The sequence below is a fragment of the Rhipicephalus sanguineus genome, chromosome 7 (assembly GCF_013339695.2).
Source record: "Rhipicephalus sanguineus isolate Rsan-2018 chromosome 7, BIME_Rsan_1.4, whole genome shotgun sequence".
Taxonomy (NCBI): Eukaryota; Metazoa; Arthropoda; class Arachnida; order Ixodida; family Ixodidae; genus Rhipicephalus; species Rhipicephalus sanguineus.
Genome location: NC_051182.1, coordinates 95510085 through 95528635, shown reverse-complemented (window position 1 = coordinate 95528635; position 18551 = coordinate 95510085). Strand labels below are relative to the sequence as shown.

The 18551-nt window shown below is 46.0% G+C and overlaps 1 protein-coding gene across 4 annotated transcripts in view; it reads left to right on the top strand.

Annotated features, from left to right (window-relative positions):
• LOC119398854 (uncharacterized) overlaps positions 1–18551 on the top strand; it is a 160694-nt gene that overhangs the window by 51085 nt on the left and 91058 nt on the right. For 2 of the 4 annotated variants that reach the window (XM_049417787.1, XM_049417788.1), the window contains 3 exons: positions 3028–3114; positions 8586–8641; positions 14469–14615. In XM_049417787.1, coding sequence (XP_049273744.1) covers positions 3028–3114; positions 8586–8641; positions 14469–14615 — 290 coding nt within the window. Of the gene's footprint in view, positions 1–3027; positions 3115–8585; positions 8642–14468; positions 14616–18551 lie in introns of those variants that run through there. The other 2 variants (XM_049417789.1, XM_049417790.1) reach the window with 2 other exon arrangements.

Sequence of the window (18551 nt, the reverse complement as noted above, 5' to 3'; positions counted from 1 at the left end):
CATCTAAAATCAGTGGTTAGTCTGCGCTGGTCCCGTCACTTCTTCCTCTTGTGTCCTGTATGCAGGCGCAGTTTTATGTTTCTATATAATAAATCTGCCGAGAGCACCAGGCCTCTCATCATTACCGGTGACTTCAACATTGACTTATCAAGACTCAAAAACACCTGGTCCTCATACTGCGTGAGAAACGGCTTGGATGTGGACAGGGCATCAAAAGACCTCGCTGCCACGTCCAGGACAAGAAGTATCATAGATCATTTCATCGTAAGAGGCATCCAGGATTTCCACCATCTGCACTATACGTCGGACTTCACTACACAGACCCCTCGTAGCCGCGACCACGAACAGATCCGATAACAAGTCCGGTCCAGCTGCTGGTGCTCACTGATCACGGTGATAATGACCTTGTTCAAGAACTGTCAAGAACCCCTTCTACACATACACGTTTCTGAAACGTGCGTGCGTTCTCCGTCGTAACGGACAAGTATAATCATAACAACTGTAACACAACTGTAACAACTGCAACTGTGACTGTAACGTACGCGCAGTGTGCCTGCGCGTGCCACTCGGCTGCGTACCATATATCTAGGGAAACTCTCCTGAATGAAGCTTAGTTGCGAGTAACGCCTGTCCTGTGCATCGGTGTTCCTTCTTCGTCCGGTTCGGATTCGCGCTCCCCAGTATTGAAGAATATGAGCACTACATATTAGCTTCCGCGTCTGGTGTTGGCATCGTTACGCAACTGTAAACTGGTCACATAATACATCTGCGACTCTTCACCATATGTGTGTACGTATATCACTTCCACATTTCTCTAGCGTCATTCCGTAACGTTTCGCTCTATGTGATAAATTACGCCACAATCACCATCCCGCGCATGCTTCGCAGCCATTTTTGGGCTAACGGTTGCCTTTTTCATTTTTAGTGAGCCAGTGGTGAGTAGTGAGATTTAACCAATTTCTGTGGCACGCACCCGTTTACGATGATAGTTTTCGCGTAGACCGCAAGGCACATACCCGCAGGCAGCACAAATTACGGCTATCTTAAACAGCTTCGCTGCTAAAAATGGCTGACAACCGCAATCGTGGCAGTGTGCCGCCAGATACCCATCACCAGCTTTGCGCACCTTAATGTGCTGCTGCTGTCTTAGAATCATAGTGAGGCTCCGCTCAGTCTGGCCTGCGTAAACTCGTCTACATCAAAGTGCCATCCTATACACTACCACCTCTGAACAATCCACAAGCTTATTGGGATTATTGATTACGCACTTCTTTTTTGGCTACTTAACCGGGGACGTAGCAATGCATAGCAAAGATAACTCCTCAGCTGCCAAGATACGAGGGGCGTTCAATAAAGATTTCCCCTGAGTAACTTCCATTTATTGCAGGATGCTGAAACTGCGCATGTGTAATGACATAAGTCACTGTAGGTCACGTGCCAATTTGCAACTCTAAACTAATAACGGTCTTTCTATTAGATGTGCTGAAGTGGTGTGAGGTGTGATAATGGATGCAGTGGAATACAGAGCAGCAGTCAAGTTCCCGTACTTGAAAGGCCGCACTCCAAGGAAGACGTTCGATGAGATAAAAGAGGTTTATGGGGAGGATTCCCCATCATATGATGTAGTGAATAACTGGCATCGCCAATTCAAATATGGTCTGATTTCCGTGGAAGCGGCTCCGATTGCAGGGCGACCCCACTACGCTGTCAATGAACACACCATCCAGCAAGTGAAGGCCGCCATTTTGGAAAATCGCCGCATTAGCGTTCGAGACCTAGCCCAACATGTCAAGATTAGTGTGGGGTCCATGGAAAAAATCATTCAGGACCATCTTTATATGCGTAAGGTATCCAATCGCTGGGTTCGCCGGCTGCTCACACCTTTCCAAAAGCAGGTACGAGTCGAATGCTCCCAGGCTCTTTTGACGATGTGCCATGGAAACCAGCAGGACTTTTTCAACAGACTGATTACACAGGATGAATGCTGGCTCCATCACTATGATCCGGGGACTAAAGTCCAGTCGATGCAATGGAAGCACTTGGACTCACCGCCTCCAAAGAAAGCACGCACCCAGCCCTCGACGGGCAAGGTCATGCTCACAGTCTTTTGGGACCAGCACGGAGTAGTCTTGATGGATTTCCTAGCAAAGGGTGCCACGATTACTGGGGCATGCTATGCTTCACTGCTGCGGAAATTGCGAGAGGCCATCAAAAACAAGAGACGTGGCATGCTCACCAAAGGCGTCCGCCTTCTGCGAGACCATACCCTAGTTCACAACTCACATGTTGCCCAGACGGAAGCACGCTCCTGCGGCTTTGAAATTCTACCGCATTCTCCTTATTCACCCGACCTCGCACCATCGGACTTCCACCTCGTTCCAACATTGAAGTCATATTTGAAGGGCAAGCATTTCCAGATGCTCTGATTTCTGAAGTTACAACATGGCTTTTGGAGCAACCTGTCGACTTCTACAAGTGAGGTGTTTATAGTTGCATAAAAAGATGGGAGAAGTGTGTGTCCCGGGGTGTCGCCTATGTAGAGAAGGACTAATAAATCTGCGAAGTTTCGTTGCACTCCGTTCACAGGACGTGGGTCAGGATAAATCTTTATCGAACGCCCCTCGTAACTGCTTCACTCGTACTCGTTCAGCAATCTGGTTTTAGATTATGAGCCTTGCTGTACATGTAGGGAAGTACTGGCACTCTCCTGCGGTCATCAAGGATTTCGTACCTCATAACATCCATTTTTATACGGTACTTAGTCACTTCGCGCACTTTTTCAGCAGCAGAAGTAATCATGCCAAAGCCGTCTTCCATGACATGTACGCACGACTTCTACAAGGCGTTTATGAGCCACATTTCCAACACCGATCATTTGACCAACTGCCTGTGGCCCGACGCGAAAGGCATCAAGGGTTGTTCATGTCTGTTTTGAGCCGTAAAATATGCGACATTTTATTACATTGTGGTAAATAAATTCCTCTTGCCGCCACGTGTATTGATCAGAGTATTTTTTTATTTGTCTAGGTTATCAACCCTTCTTCACGACGATGGATTCATTTTGCTTTGCCGTTCTGCTAACTACTATGCTATCACCTTTTGTCTACTGCCGATGTACGTAATTTTTCTATTCAATGCTTCACAGCAATTTCATTCAATAACATGCATCCCTGTGCTCATAATCAGAATTTTTCTTTCGATTCACCGACCGCTGTCATGATAAGGAAGCACAAATAAATGAATTTCAGTTATGATTAACCAAAGAAACGTCGCACTAGCGCATAGATTCAGCAAGTCTTACATTTCAGCGTTTAAGGTTCTTTGAATAATTCTTCTGATAATGAGATATTGATGTCATACAACCAGCGAATGCACATGATCAAGATGCATGAGGAATCGCAAAATATAATTTTGATTTCCTGGCGAAAGGACAACACACGTATCTGTAATTACGGTATTTCTGAGCACAAATGAAGTAAGCAACTGATGCCTAACATTGCTTTATTGCTATTTTCACAATGTCGAATGAGACTACTATGCAGGGTCTTTTTTTACTGTAGTTATTTCTTATACAAATTTTGCGACAGTAAGGCAGCTGTCGTTTTTTCCCACCAGTTCTGCTTCGAGGCAGAAATACCTTGTCGCTGTTGAAATGACAGTAAATTGATTGAACAGCCGAAGCTACTAAACGTTTTTTTAACCAACTCTAGGCCAATTGTTTATCCCCTTCCGGCACAAATTATGATGCACTGTCTGCAAATGCATCGCCTGATTCCAAGGCACACAGTCTTACATTCAAAAAAAGAAAATGAAGGAATGTGCTGTTTTGTGTGAGCTCCAGTGAATAATGTTAATTAGCGTGTAATTAAATATCAAATAATTCTGCAGTAAGCTTCAATCCTTGCATAAAAAGAATAAAATATTAGGCCGAAAGTGCACGCAAAGTTTGTTTTTTGATTATATTTGTTTCGAGCAAAGAAAGCAATACTCTTGACGTTGGTTCTGGGACGCGGAACGTCGAACGATCGCCGAACATGGTAGTGTCTGCAGCAAATGATCCTCTGCAGCAATGCGCAGCACAATCAAGTTAAATTATCGCTATTTGTCCCCTCAGAAATTCTGCACGAATGTGCACATTGAGTTTGAAGCGATTTGAAGAAATATGTGGTGCGTGACGTGCCTCCGAAGTTGATGTGTACAATTGTACACACCGCCGCTAAAGGGGTTATGAAAGAATTGTGGGATGCCGCGATTTTTGGCATACTCAGTTTATTTAGAAATACAAAAAAGTACGTACTTTGAGACAGTAAGAAGCCCTGGCAGTTCCACACCATGAAAACCGTAGAACGACGAAGCTGTTGCCCTCTTTCACTCAGGCCTTCGCAGTTCCGCCTTTATTGGTCAGTCTCTGTAAGTTTCTGCTTTGGTGGTTCTTCTGTTTGTGATCAGTTAGGTACGTGGTTACGGGTCGACGGTTTTCACGACGTGCAACTGGCAGTGCTTTATTTATGAATCCCCTCCTAGAAACTACGTGGTTGAGACATTAAAGCAAGAGGTACTGCCAGTTCCACTGACCCTTTCTTTATACTCCACCGAGCCCCTCACTGACCCACTGCTCTGGGCAAGGCACCGTCTTTCCCCCTTTCCGCCAAGCCTCCTTCTTGCACCCCAGGTCACATGACAAGTGTTGCCCCAACGACGTCAACGTCACAGGATTCACTAATGCAGCTTCGCTGTAATAGTGGAATTTGAAGGCCCCGATCCAGGCGATATCAAAAAATTACACATCATCTCCCCCTGCGGGCAACCATGGTGGGATGCGAAAGGATCGCGGGGGGTGGGCATCCAGTTTCCGTTTCTCTCATGTCACTTATGAGACGGTGGTTGTCGAGGCGTTTGAATTATCGCTTGCCGACGCTGACGTTCGGCTCCCTGAGCCTTCCTCTGCTCCGCGGTGGTGGCGCTGCCGCTACAACTAGCGCCGACGCTGATGTTGTTATTGGCGTTTGGCACACCGTTGCACAGAGAGAGAATGACGGAAGCACAGCGAACGCGCGCTTTCACAGCCTCGCAGCTTCGAAGTTCGCTTGGCGACGTTGCCGTTTACTTTCAGCTTGGAGAGCGTCCATAGCGCCGTTGCGAAGAGTGCAACGGGAGAGAGCGCGCCGCATGATATAGACCAGAATTTCCAGCGCTCGTAGGGGGCCGCCATGTTTGGCCGACCGAGGCGCCGCGGTGCGAGCATTTGCTTGGGGGCTGCTGAAACGCGCTAGCGTACAGCGCGGTGCACCACGTTTGCGGCTCTCAGTAGCGGGCGATGGCAGATTCGCGAGCGCTGCAGCCGCTCAGTCTTCTCTGAATGTGGGAACGTGCATCTTCTTTCATACGACTACATTTTCGAACAGTGGAATTGTGCCAGGGAGCTTGCCAAACATCGCGAGAACGTTCAGCAACATCGTCACGAAAGTTTGAATAGTTGCAACGCCGTGCAGTTGTCCACTCTCTTTTTTTTAGAACTGTATCATATCAAGAAAGGTTTTAAACTTACGCATTTGCGTATGATAACGGCCAGATGAAGCCTAGTAAGCTGTATCTTTTTTTTTTCTGAAAGACAGCAGCGACAGATATTTTCGTGCCGCGCTACCGTCCGACTTTGTGCTGCACGATGGCTGTTTTGTGCTCTCTCGCAAAATGCAACGGGATGAATTTAATTAGGCGACTATTTCAGTTTTGAACGCAGAACGCTGTAGCGGAGGTTACGTTTGAATCCGATAGTGATTGAGTTCGATCCTGACCAAGCAGCGCACACGCGCGCACTTTCTGTCGCGACGTGCCTCGTTCAAGATATACTTAACTGCAATTGAAGGATCGCCCCTGCAATGACAAGATCCCTGTCACACGGGCACTTTCGATCACAATTGAGCCGGATCAGGATTTATCGCCTCGACCTTCCTTTGCTGTCACAGTAAAACTTCGTTGTTATGAAACCACAGGTCGACATGCCTCGCGGCTGTGAGGTTCAAAATACATATCTTATATAGACATGAAGGCGTAAAAAGTGAGACAGTTCGTTACATCGAGGTTTACCTGCGCCTTTTTGAACAAATTTACAACCAAGGTGGTCGCATTTTGGATTTCAGAGGCAAGATTAAACAACCGCGTGTTCAAATTTCCGTGCATGTTAATAACTGAAGCTTTTTTCCACTCGGCAGCTGCGGTGGCGCCTGTAAGTCTTCAGGCAAAATTAAGAAACATTTGTTAATTGGCTTCGCAGTTTGAGAAGATATCTGGTGAGGTGCATGAATACTGTCTTTCTCAATTCAAGATTCGTCGTTGTCGTTCTAGTAATTCAGTTTATTATTTTTTTTTTCATCCAGCAGGTGGTCCTGTTTTAACCCATACACTTGCAGTGCAGCCCTTTGAATAGGTAGAAAATATGGCCTCCTGAGCAAAAAGCACCAGCTCACATATTACTTATCCAAATCAAGGGCCTTGAAAACGTCTGGAATACACGCTGCACAAACACAAGCCGCTCGTGTTCCCGTGAACGTCGCAGGTCTGTTGCATCAGCCGCTTCCTTTTTGTCTCGGTGTTCGGGCACCCAACGACGGCGCAGTGCCACCCGGACAAATTTTTATACATTGCACTGCCGTTCCGAGTGTGCGGCAAGCAAGCAACTGAGACCGCAACTTTCTAGCAGCTCTGAAAGCACTGACACAAGCGAACACGCGACGCAAGCGCGGCTATTACCTCCCGCCATCAGCAGCCCCCGCCGTCGTCTGCACCACCAGGCGGCGCCTGGTGTCGAGAGTAGCGGCGCGGCTGACACTCGCGCTACGAGGCTAAGAAAAATCTGGTCTATACGAGGGCACAGATGTAGCGGAGAGAGAAAAACGAGAGAGGAAAACGAAGCGGAGGCAGCGCTCACGCCACCTCCTCCCACCTCCTCGCGCTCACGCGAGGAGAGGGGGAGAGTTGGCGCATGCGCAGTATGGGTGCGGACGTCGCAGAACGGACACTGCCCCGAGCATAAGATGCTTTCACATCTAGTAAAGCGCACTGAGCCCGCGCAAACTGCGGCCGCTGTGTTTGGTCAGACCCAAGGAGGATAAAAAAAATTGCTGGAGTGGCGATTATTGCGCAAGAGTGAAGCCGTGCCCACCAAAAGATGGCGGCTGCACCCGCCATCTTAGTAGGGGCACAATAAATCATCGGTCTTTGCCGATGGAAAGCGAGCGTTTTCCTCGCACGCCAGAGGAGTTTAATATGGCAACTTTTACGGGTCAGATACTGCTCCAAGTGTGTCTTTGGGTTAATAGTTTTCGATAGCAATCCTCAAGGTCATGGCAAATTTTGTTGGAGATCAATCGCCAATACTCCACTCGATGGGTTACTTTTTTCGGCAACAGCAATCTTTTATTTTATAATTAACGTAGTATTTACACTGACAGTTCAAGGCCATTTGATCTCTAAGTAGGCACCACCAGAAAAGAGCATGTTTCCGAGCTCTTTGGTGGGCAAAAGCTGGCCTCACTTTTGCTAGCAGCTCATTGCGAGCGCTTCCACTCCAGAATTTTTTTTAAACCTCCTTGGTCAGACCGGAACTTCCCGTGACGAAGAAGTGATGACATGTGAATGAAGGTGCGTCGCAGCAGCATCTAGTTAGGGAAAGCGGCTAATCATTGCTGTTGCATGAGCGGATCACTTTTGCGCTTGATGTTTCATGCTTATCTGCTTCTTTCCCACTGCACACAAGGAAGCTGCAACGAAGCTGGTGCAGCCACTCCGGCGCTTCTTGCAGACACAGTGAAAGAGCCCTTTGCGTCCAATTATAGTTTAAGAAAGAAAGTGGTTCAGCTACAAATCACACGCAAAGAATACGCGCTACATTTGTATATTTCAGACGTCTTACCCTTCTCCTGACCAGATTTTGCTGCGACGCCGTCATCAGCCGTCTTTGATATCGCATGGTGATCTTTTGTCGAGGCTTTTCTCATTTCATGCTGCCGCATTTCATTTTTGGCTATATATGTACACCTAATCGTCGTTGTTTCCTGTTGCAACTGAATTGCTGCGCTGCTAAGCACGTGGATGAAAGTACGATTATGTGCATGGATGAAGGAAGCACTTAGGAGGGAGCACTGCGCTGTCGGTAAGAAAGAAGGAAAGAAAGAAAGAAAGAAAGAAAGAAAGAAAGAAAGAAAGAAAGAAAGAAAGAAGAAAGAAAGAAGAAGAAAGAAAGAAAGAAGGAAAGAAAGAAAAAAAAGAAAGGAAGAAAGAAAGAAGGAAAGAAATAAAGAAAGAGAGAAAGAAAGAAAGAAAGGCACGCACACGCTAACCTACGCTTGCCCACATTTCCCCCATAGTGGAAGGGCCCCTATTTTTTTGTCAATATTGATAGATATACATGCCGTTGATAGGATTTCGTAATGAAACTCACCCAGTATGATCACTTATGGTATATATGCTTACTGCTTCCCTATCTAAACAATCCCATTGACCGTTGTCCAGTAAATCACTCCTGCGCGGAATAACTACTCACAGCCGAGTTGCTAAACCTTTACCTTGTTTTTCTGTTACTTTAGTTGATTACAGTGAGCTTACCCAAGGACAGAGAGACATGATGGAATACGTTCGTCAGGTTAGTACTTTTGGGTGTACAACTGTTTTGTAAAGTGTAAATGTTTTATGTACGGCGCATGGGAAATATTTTACTGGAGTGATGTTACATATATGAAATAACGATACTGTTAAAACATGCAATGCATTTTTTTTTCATTTTGAATATTTACTGCTATCTGGCCCCACAAAACCCACCTACAGAAATGGTTAGAGAAAAAAATAGGATATCTCGTTTATTGGCTCTTGGGACACAAATGAACATATTCACGAATAGTTACAGGGAAAAAATCTTCCACATCAAAACTATATCAAACTTGATACAGTGGGCGCTCATTGAATGATATTGAAAGCTCGCCGAAAGCGTTCTTCAGGTCTTGTGATATTTAACAAACACTATTTCTATTTCTTTTCGCGCTCAAGCCTATAAGAAGATTCTAACATAATCTGGAAGGTTCCCAGACATTAGGGCGTGGCTTGCGCAAGGCAGCGGCTACGCGTGCAACGGACTGTAGTTACATAAGAATAACAAAGGAAGCGCGCGTGGCAATATAAAAGTGAAACCGAAACGAAAATCGGGGCCTTTGCTGATCAGCGGCAGTCCTTGGTTACTGCCACCGTCCATGGCCGCGCGCAGAGTTTTCCTGTTTTCCCGCGGAAAGTTGTGCGCGCTGTTTTTGGGTATTCGTGGCGCTCAGCTGAAGACTACGCATTATGGCTTGGAAAAAGATTTGTAAGACTTTTGGTAAGACTTTCAGTGTCTTCCGAGTCATTGCCGCATATTTGGCAACGAACATGCGTACAAGAATCCATCCCGTTCTCAAAAACAGATGCTGCAATGAAAATTCGAGAGATCGCTAATGATGGCAGAAAAACGTTGTGGAACACACGAAGTTTACAGCACACACGACTGAATAGACTGGGCCCGTCTCGTCGACTTCGGCCTCTGTCCGGACTCTCTCGACTCGAGACAACGGTGTTTTGCCGACTGTCGCTTTGTGTCGCTTTCATGAAATATTTTCCCTTTCGAAACGGCATGGAAGGCAGTGCTGCTTGCAGCCACTGCGGCAGAGATGAAATGATAGATCGCGTTCTTTGTTGCTACACTCGCTACAGCGCGCGCAGACTGCCGCTAGCTGCTGTGCTGGCCACCTCGACGACAGACCCCTGTCGGAACAGTCAGTGCTACAGTGCCGACCCGAACTCTCTTCACACCGGAAATCAATTAAGAGATTACTGAAGTTTTTCTTTTTTTTGGCAGCGGCCTATTCAATAAGCTATAGTACTCGCGCTCTACACCCTAGTTTATTTGTTCCTTTTCCTTGTTCGTGCGGCTCCTTTTTTCACATCTTTCCTTTTGATCTTTCTTTCCCTTTTCCCTCCTTTTAATGTAGGGTAGCAAACCGGATGCTAGAATTCTGGGTAACCTCCCAGCCTTTCTCTTTATTACTCTCTCTCTCTCTAGCAGCCCTTTTTCTGAATATGCCTAAGTATTTCAATTCACATACTTAAGGCTGCTGCTTTGTTCTGCCAATTTATTTATTTATTCAGTACTGTAGGCCCTTTCAGGCCTATACAGAAGACGGCATACAAAATAAGGTGCACTTCATATTAGGAAAATAAAAAGGAAAAATCCGCACCGCAAGGTAACCATAACAGTGACAACAGCAAAGAAGGAAAAAGCAATAGATGAACCATGCATATAAGTATTTCAAGGGTGTAAAGAAGAAAAAAAATTAGCATACATGTTCCAGACAAATAGAAATATAGCAATAACAAGGTTATGCCCTAGGAACAAGTTTGTACCCTTTCTTTTTTTTTTTTGTACAGAGAGGCAGTGCCGGCCTGAATTCAGCCTTGATTCCTCACCTTCATTGTTAACCAAACATTTTCCTTCTACTGTGTCACTTTTCGTATAGTTAAGGAAAGAAGATGGCTTTTAAGGGCTCGTTTTTTTTCTTTGTTAGACACAATGTCAATGAGAACTAACAGACAATAATGCCAAGGAAAGTACAGGAGATGTTATTTGTAATAATTGGAATATCAATGTGAAGAAATTAAGCGGACGAAAAGTTAACTTGCCGCCGGCGGAGACCAAACGTGCGACCATCGAATAACGCGTCCGATGCTCTACCACTGAGCTACGGCGGCTGTCATACCCCGTCCACTTTGTAGGGTGTATATGTGCATTTAAACCTAGCAGTGTTAGTCAGCGCCGATCGCAGCCATGGCGGCGAGTGTGAAACACTCTTTTTCTACCTTTTGGCGTCACGTAGCACGGGATCTTTTTACGAGCTGGCAGCTGACCAATAATCCCTCGCATACTACCTGAAGGCATAAAGTCTGCCAGAACAAGACCCTTGCTATGAATGAAGGAAAGAAGATGCCTTTTAAGGGCTCGCTTTTTTTTCTTTGTTAGACACAATATTAATGAGAACAAACAGACATTAATGCCAAGAAAAGTACAGGAGATGTTATCTGTAATAATTGGAATATAAATGTGAAGAAAGTAAAGTGGACGAAAAGATAACTTGCCGCCGGCAGGGACCGAACCTGCGACCTTCGAATAACATGTTAAGGTAGCTTCAAAGGTAGCTTAACGTAGCTTCAAAAGGGCAAAGTTGTACTTATGTTTCTTCATGTTATGTTGTAATACAAAAGTATCTAATCAAGTGTGCTCTTATAGAATTGTTAATGTTAAGACACTTGAGGAGTGGCCGCATAGCTATGGGTACAAGTCCTGCAGGATTATCGCTTACTTTCTCTTGTGCCACATTTTGTCTAGGATATTTCAAAATGTAAAATGGCACTTAAGCTTGGTCATACTATTATGTAATATTATAGTATCTTGTCAAGCCTGTCTCTGCAGCTTTCGTAATGTTAAGAACATATGATGATGGCCACACAGCTCTGGGTACCAGCCTTGCAAGCTTATTGCTCACTTATTGCTATGTCACATTTTGTCAAGTCATAACTGCTAGGATGTCTCCAAAGCCCCAAATTTGTTCACACTATTCTGTAATGCCACGGTATGCAGTATTTTCATTTTTTATATATTGCTAGCTTTACCGTAGAACCAGCAAGCATTGCTGTCATTGTTTCGGTCATTTATTCAGTTTGTATGGGCGATGCGCAAATCGCCGACGACGCCATCTGCCGCCACGGCTCGGAAGCGTTGGTGGGCCCGGGCGAGCAGTGTTGCCGCGAGCGTTTACGCGAGTGCACGGATGGATGTGTTTTCATCGCGATTTAACGACTCTGTCGGGCTTCAGCGATGTCGAAAAATAACTGCTGCTTTGTCAGCTGCTCAAACACACACAAAATATCGCCAGGAACGCACTTCTACAGGTTTCCGGTGCTATTTCATTATCGAGAGCGACGGCGGCGGTGGATTGCGGCTGTACGACGTAGAAGGTAAGCAATCGCGCTTTGTTTACGAAAGTGTTCCAACAATTACCGTGTTTTTATTTCTCCATTTATGTCGCTACGTCTTCAGTGAACGCTACTACGTTTACGCTTGGTTGCCTCGCCTGCATTGTAGACGCTACAATGCACGTGAGGTTGTTATTACTGATAAGACGCGATGCCTAGGCTCTCTTGAAAAACGAATGGCGCGAAGCGCAATGACAGAGAATGTAGGGCAGGTGACGGCTCCTTTACAAAAACGCCGTGGAATCACACGTGTGCTGCACGAAATCGGCTGCATTCTACCTATTGATGGCACTGGAATGCTATCATCGGTGCCGAATGTTCGCTGTGTCCTTCTGCACCGATGATGACAAGTTTATCGTTTATTTTTTCACAAGTTTATCACGCTGGTTTCAAAGTTTTACCAACGCTGACCCTTCGCGTGGCCGCACCTGTGAAATCTATACGCCGGTGCGACAGCGCTCCCTCAAAATCTACTATATAAACACATGGCACGTAAACGAAGCTACTTTGTCGAGAAAAGACGTTGGTTCACCATCAACGCATCTAGGCATTAGTGATTGGGACGTTATAAAGAAAGCGGTGTACTTACGATGAGCTCCACTTCGTAAGGAAGCTTGTTGACGCTTGTCTGTGGCAAACACTTGGCGCGTATGGTGACATTGTCGTCCCACACAGCTGTGACATCGGACACATACCCGCTATTATAAAGTGCGGCTCCTTTGCGTACACTATCGCCGCAAAAGTAATTATCTGTGACGCGCACAAGTGGCAAATCGCACGCGCGCAAATGAGGCGCCTGCTACGCGACCCGAGCAGCGGTTCCAACGGCCGCCGCTGCACGGCTTTCAGTGGCGCCCCTATAGGCGCTGCGCATCGCGGATACCTTTTCAGTTGTCCATTGTGCCAGTGTGATTTTGTTCATTGCTATAATTCGGCGTCATTATTCATCGACATTGGTGGCCTCCATTTCATTCTAAATCTCATACAGTTGCCACAGTAGGCAACTCATCGAAGATTGTAATTATCACTTATGAATAGAAATGTTTCTGCTATATTGCTATTCTGCACATGTATATTGATCTTGTACAATGTGTAATCTAATTGTTTGATTCTGGAACTTTGCCTGTAACAAAACTTCTGTGTATTTCTGTTATCATTCGCAATAAATATTTGCATTGCTTTTTGTTGTTACAATTTGAGCGATGAACCCATGTCTAGGAACTTCCATTTCACTAGGAAGCGCACTGTCATCACAGCTATAGTGGATTATGCTGCTGCTGCTCTTTAAAACTGTATTACCGACAACATATTGAAAACACAGACGTGCATGCATTCCATACGAAACATGCAGAAACAGTTATTCCATTTGCACACTGATACACAGGCTCGTTTACATCTTTTGGCAAAAAGTACTATCGTAACCATTGAGTGGCAACAAGTGGGTCTGCACGTAACACAGTTGTTCAAGTGAGGCTGGCTTCATCACCACTGATTTGAAACATCAGTTGCGTATCATGTAAATTTATTAATTCATTGTTCTCGCTGCTATTGGAGGCTCCACTCTGTCACTTGCTTTCATCTATAGACATGATGGAATCGATAGGCCTATGGCAGACAGGGCAGAATCCATGAAAAAGGAGCCATGAAAACCGCACCAATGCCTAAAAGTGAATGTGGCTGAATGTTGGTGTATGTTGTCAGTTACTGGAAGGTTTCTTGTATGTTGTAAGAACTTTCAAGTAGCATTGAAACAACATTATATGAAAGTTGCTGTATGTCGCAAACAAGTTCCTCTAAGGTTGCCGTAATGTTGTTCACACGTTGACGCAGAACTGCAAAAACGTTGCATATATCGCACTTCTGTTAATCGAAGGTTGCCTAAATGTTGTATAAACTTACAGGCAGCATTGCGAAAACGTTGCATCAACATTGCTGTACGATTAAGTTACCTAAAGGTTCTCCCAATGTTGTAGAAACGTTCAAGCAGCGTTGCAAAAATAAACATTTTTGTGCCTACAGGCAGCCTTTCGAATAAAATATAATAATATCTGGGGTTTAACGTCCCAAAACCACCATATGATTATGAGAGACACCCTAGTAGAGGGCGCCGGAAATTTCGACCACCTGGGGTTCTTTAACGTGCACCTAAATCTAAGTACACGGGCCTCAAACATTTTCGCCTCCATCGAAAATGCAGCCGCCGCGGCCGGGATTCTATTCCGCGACCTTCGGGACAGCAGTCGAGCTCTATAACCACTAAACCAACGTGGCGGGGCTTTCGAATGAAATAAGTATTAGAAATAATATGCGAAATCACATTGGCTTTAGAGTCAATGATGCAATGGCTGAGTAGAATATTGTGGCAATACTTAGCACATGCGGCTTTTGCAGATCCGCTTTTGTTTTTCCAAGCGCAGATGTTGAATAGCACACAACGTCTACTCCTATTTGCGGGTATCAATGGAGCAATGGAAAATGATCGCATATGTTGGACGTCTCAAAAAAGAGCAGATACAGTTCCTGGATTCCACCACTACATTTACTTCTGGCAGAATGAGACTAAGGTGAGCCCAATCTCATTTTCGTAAACGATGAAGGAGTCAGAAAACCTCGAGCGTGGCTGTATTACTTTCAATATTTTATCTGTGCTGACCAAAGTAAGATAAGCTGCGGCCTTAAAGATAGGCCATACGGCATGGTTGCCTTGGTAATATATTAAAAACAGGTCACAGAGAAGTGCAAAGGAAAGCAACGAAAATTTGGAACTGAACGCTCATTCCAAAATTCTGCTCTTTACTGTTGTGAACGAACGGAAGTTATTATAAGGAAAAGCGCTGAAATTTTGAAAGACGTGCAAAACATTTTTAGTCATGCTGACGTATTACATATATATTGTTTGAAGCAGTGAGCGTGGGCTCTCGGTTCTCTAACCAGGTCCTGGCGCCATCCTCAAGGGCGAAATAGACGCGGCGAAGTATCTCGTCGCAGTCCCAGTGGTTGAATTATGCTACCCGGTCGTATTTTGCTAGCCAGCTTTCCGGGTCTTCACATAGTGGTCCGCGGAATCTCAGGGGCTTCGTGGGCGGATGCATGATTCACTGTTGTAAGCGACACAGCGGCTGTCATTGTGGCTGTTACTTCGTTGTTGTGGTCCTTGTCTTATCGGGTCGGCGTCCGTGTTCCTTTGGCTGATTCGATAAGTCGCGTTCGTTCTGGCGTCTTCGTCACTGCCTGGGCTTGATTCACGGCTTTTAAGGGGGGTCCGGACATGAAGGAACCAGCAACTCCACCAGATGTCAAGGGGTTGTGACGGTGAACAAGGTGGCCGACTGGCTTCTAAAGAGCCCCTAAAACACTCCGAGTTCAAAGACGAGAGAGTGGCTTTTCTCTCGCCTTCAATATACCTCCCACAGGCGCTATCTTCTCCTTTCCACTTGCTTATTCATAGAACACGTGAACAGTGTCAGCACTAAGCGTTCAGCCTATAAGGATTTCGCACTTTTCGGGTACATGCTGGTATCTTCCGCTTGCGCAGGCAAAGGTGCACAAAACGAACATGTAATTAAATTACATGATCACGCGCGATAGCCATGCGAGACAATGCCACACGGGCGTGCAAGTGCATGGCAAAGCCTGGTAGGAGACAATTCACAACTGATATCCCGTCGTAAATGGACCATTGACGACGGCTATCAGTTATTCCTTATGACGCCACATCAACAGACTACTGGTATCACATATTGTCCCAAGAAGGCGGGAAGCTCAAGGAGAGAATAATGCGCTCGTTCTTTGCATCTTCAGGGGTTCTCTAGCGGCCCTTTAACCCATATATGCGCAGGGATTTCAAAGTGTATTTATCGTATTTTGGCGCCATTGGATCAACAAAATTACCCCTAAACTTGGTATGTTAAATCTATGGCCCCCTCAGAGGACAACGTACTTCATTTTTACCGATTAGGAACTACGCAGGCCCTAGTAGGCGTCGTCAAACATGTGACGTCACGGCGAATGGTGCGGAAACTTCGAGGTGGCGTCGCCACCTATATTTTGTTTTTGCGCGTTTTCTCGCTTACTAAGCGTCTTCTCGCAGCAAGCGTAGTGTTTTTGATATCGTGAAAGAGTACTTTACTAATATGAGAAAAATCGTTTTCCTCTTTAGTGTGCCTTTGAGACGACGCCCTTTATTGGTGAACTTGTGGCTAGGAAATGAAAAGTCAAAGTACAAGCAACCATCGCTGTACACTTAAGGCTCGTTCACACCGAAGGCGGACCGTCCAAAGCGGCAAAGCGGATTTTCAACGTGGCGAAGCGACGAGTGCGTGTACCTGTTCAGACAACACGGCTCGCCTGGCAGCCCGCGCGGCCGAGGGGGCTGGGCATCTAGCGCTTTTGCGGACATGTCACCATCACGTGGCACTTATTGCCCACCCTCGCCACACGAGCCACCGGAGCTAAATCTAAAAACGTTGCCTGCGCTTATCTCGCACCTCTTCCGGCTCCGCCAGATTTTTACACCAGCGCCACCGCTGTATGGTGTTTTCTTTGGCTGCGGCAAAGAAGCGAATTTCGGCGGGAGTAAAAAATCGGTCCCCAAGCGGTCCGGCAAGCCGCCTCGTTTCCCGCCCGCTTGCGCCACCTGGAGAGGAGGTTACCTCCGCTTTCCGCTTTCCCGCTCGACCACTGGATCACCGTGGCGGTTTCGACTGCTAGTGTCAATCAGGATACCCTAAAACAGCGAGAAGGTTCCCAAACATTGCCACGCGGCCTGGGCCGAAGATGGTAAGTTTTTTTTTTTCTGGGTGGACCCCGATCACATTAAAACACTAAGCGCTTGTCAATAAACTTGACATAGTATCTTCCTTCAGACTTTTTTCTTCCTAAAGCATCATTGGAATAAAAATCAGAATCACTGAGATGCATTCAGCATACTTTTCTGTGTGAATTGATAATGACATGTTCGCCTTCGTTCCTTCACACAGCAATAATCCACTTCCTTCGCAGCAGCGGATCTCTTGAAGATCTAAGAAATGAGACCTGCAAAAAAGTGCATTTCACTCTTAAAAATGTCGTGACAGCGAACTTTATTTTTTATAGACTTATTATGCGGCCCAGTCTGAGACATTACGTGAGAAGTGGGTTCATACATACCGCTGAAAGAAGTCGACACCACGTAGCAGAATGATGACTGCCTACATATTTTAATGAAAGAAAGCACACGCGCGCTTCCAAATGCACTGGTTTCGTCTTTATACACGTACTATTCGTTTCCGTGTTCGCTCATTTTTCGACGTCTCAGGTAAAGACAGAATGCGACTCAGCTAAAGCAGGCGTTTGTAAGACCGTTCTTTACGTAAGCAAAAACTGATAGGGTTCCTATGCATTCGCCTACGGCTACTCGAAGGCGAAAGCCATTTTCTTGTCCTTTTTCTTTTATTGCGATAGCAATTATATGGACAGTCTCGACGGGTTTTTGCCGTCGCCGTTGCCGTTGCCGTCATGTCCTTCCGGTATGAAGTCCAAATCGATAAAATCCCCCCGCGCATCATATGTTCTACCGCGGCTAAAAGCGCGTGAGCGGGGGCGACGAACGCGGCCGAAGCAGAGATCAAACGAGCCGTCCCGTTTCCGTCGCTCGAAGGGTGCATGCGATAACATCACCCCGCTCGGGAGGCCTGCCGTCCAAGCAGACAGGAAACGCCCCACCCATCTTTAACGAGCATGAAAAAAGACGCGAAAATGCGAGGGGGGAGTGTCGCGCGAGGAGCGACCTTGAACTCTGAATCTATCGGCGCGGTCGCGATCGATGGCGCACGCGCTATCTCGAAAGCCATCACAGCCGGCGGCTCGTATACCCTTCTACGTGCTGCGCTCTCAACGCGAAGTTACTATGCGGAGAGCATCGCTCCCTGGAGCGGCCGTATTTTCTTACTCCAGCGTTTTGTAGTTGCGCGAGATCGGATACAAAACAGTTAGCTGCCAGCCTCCCTTCGTGTAACACTACAATTTGTTGTTATCGCATTGATTGCTTCGCTTTTGCGGTGAAACTGTGACTTTTTCGCAGATGTGCTAATCCTCCTTCCCCCTTTCCCAAACCTTTCTACACCTAACGGGGTTTTGCACAGCCTCTGGGATCAGCCTACCTTTGACCAAGTGCGATTCATGTGATTGTGTGATCATGTGACTTCATAGGGACGTCACAAATTTTGGCAGCCTCTGATGTCATGGTGGCGTCATATGGTGACGTCATCACGTGATGATGATTTTTTGCATCACTCATGTTTACGCCGCTACGGCCGACGGTCAATTTTTATGCTGTAGGAAAAATCCACACATACCCTCAAATATACAGTACCACAAATTCTGCTTACGGTTTGGTAAAATACCGAAATATAGTTTGCGTTATAATATTCACAATTGTAAGGAAGCATGTTGAAGATATCTAGAAGGGGATTCCAAAAACATTGTAATACTAATTACTCCGTTTTTCTGCGAGTCACTCG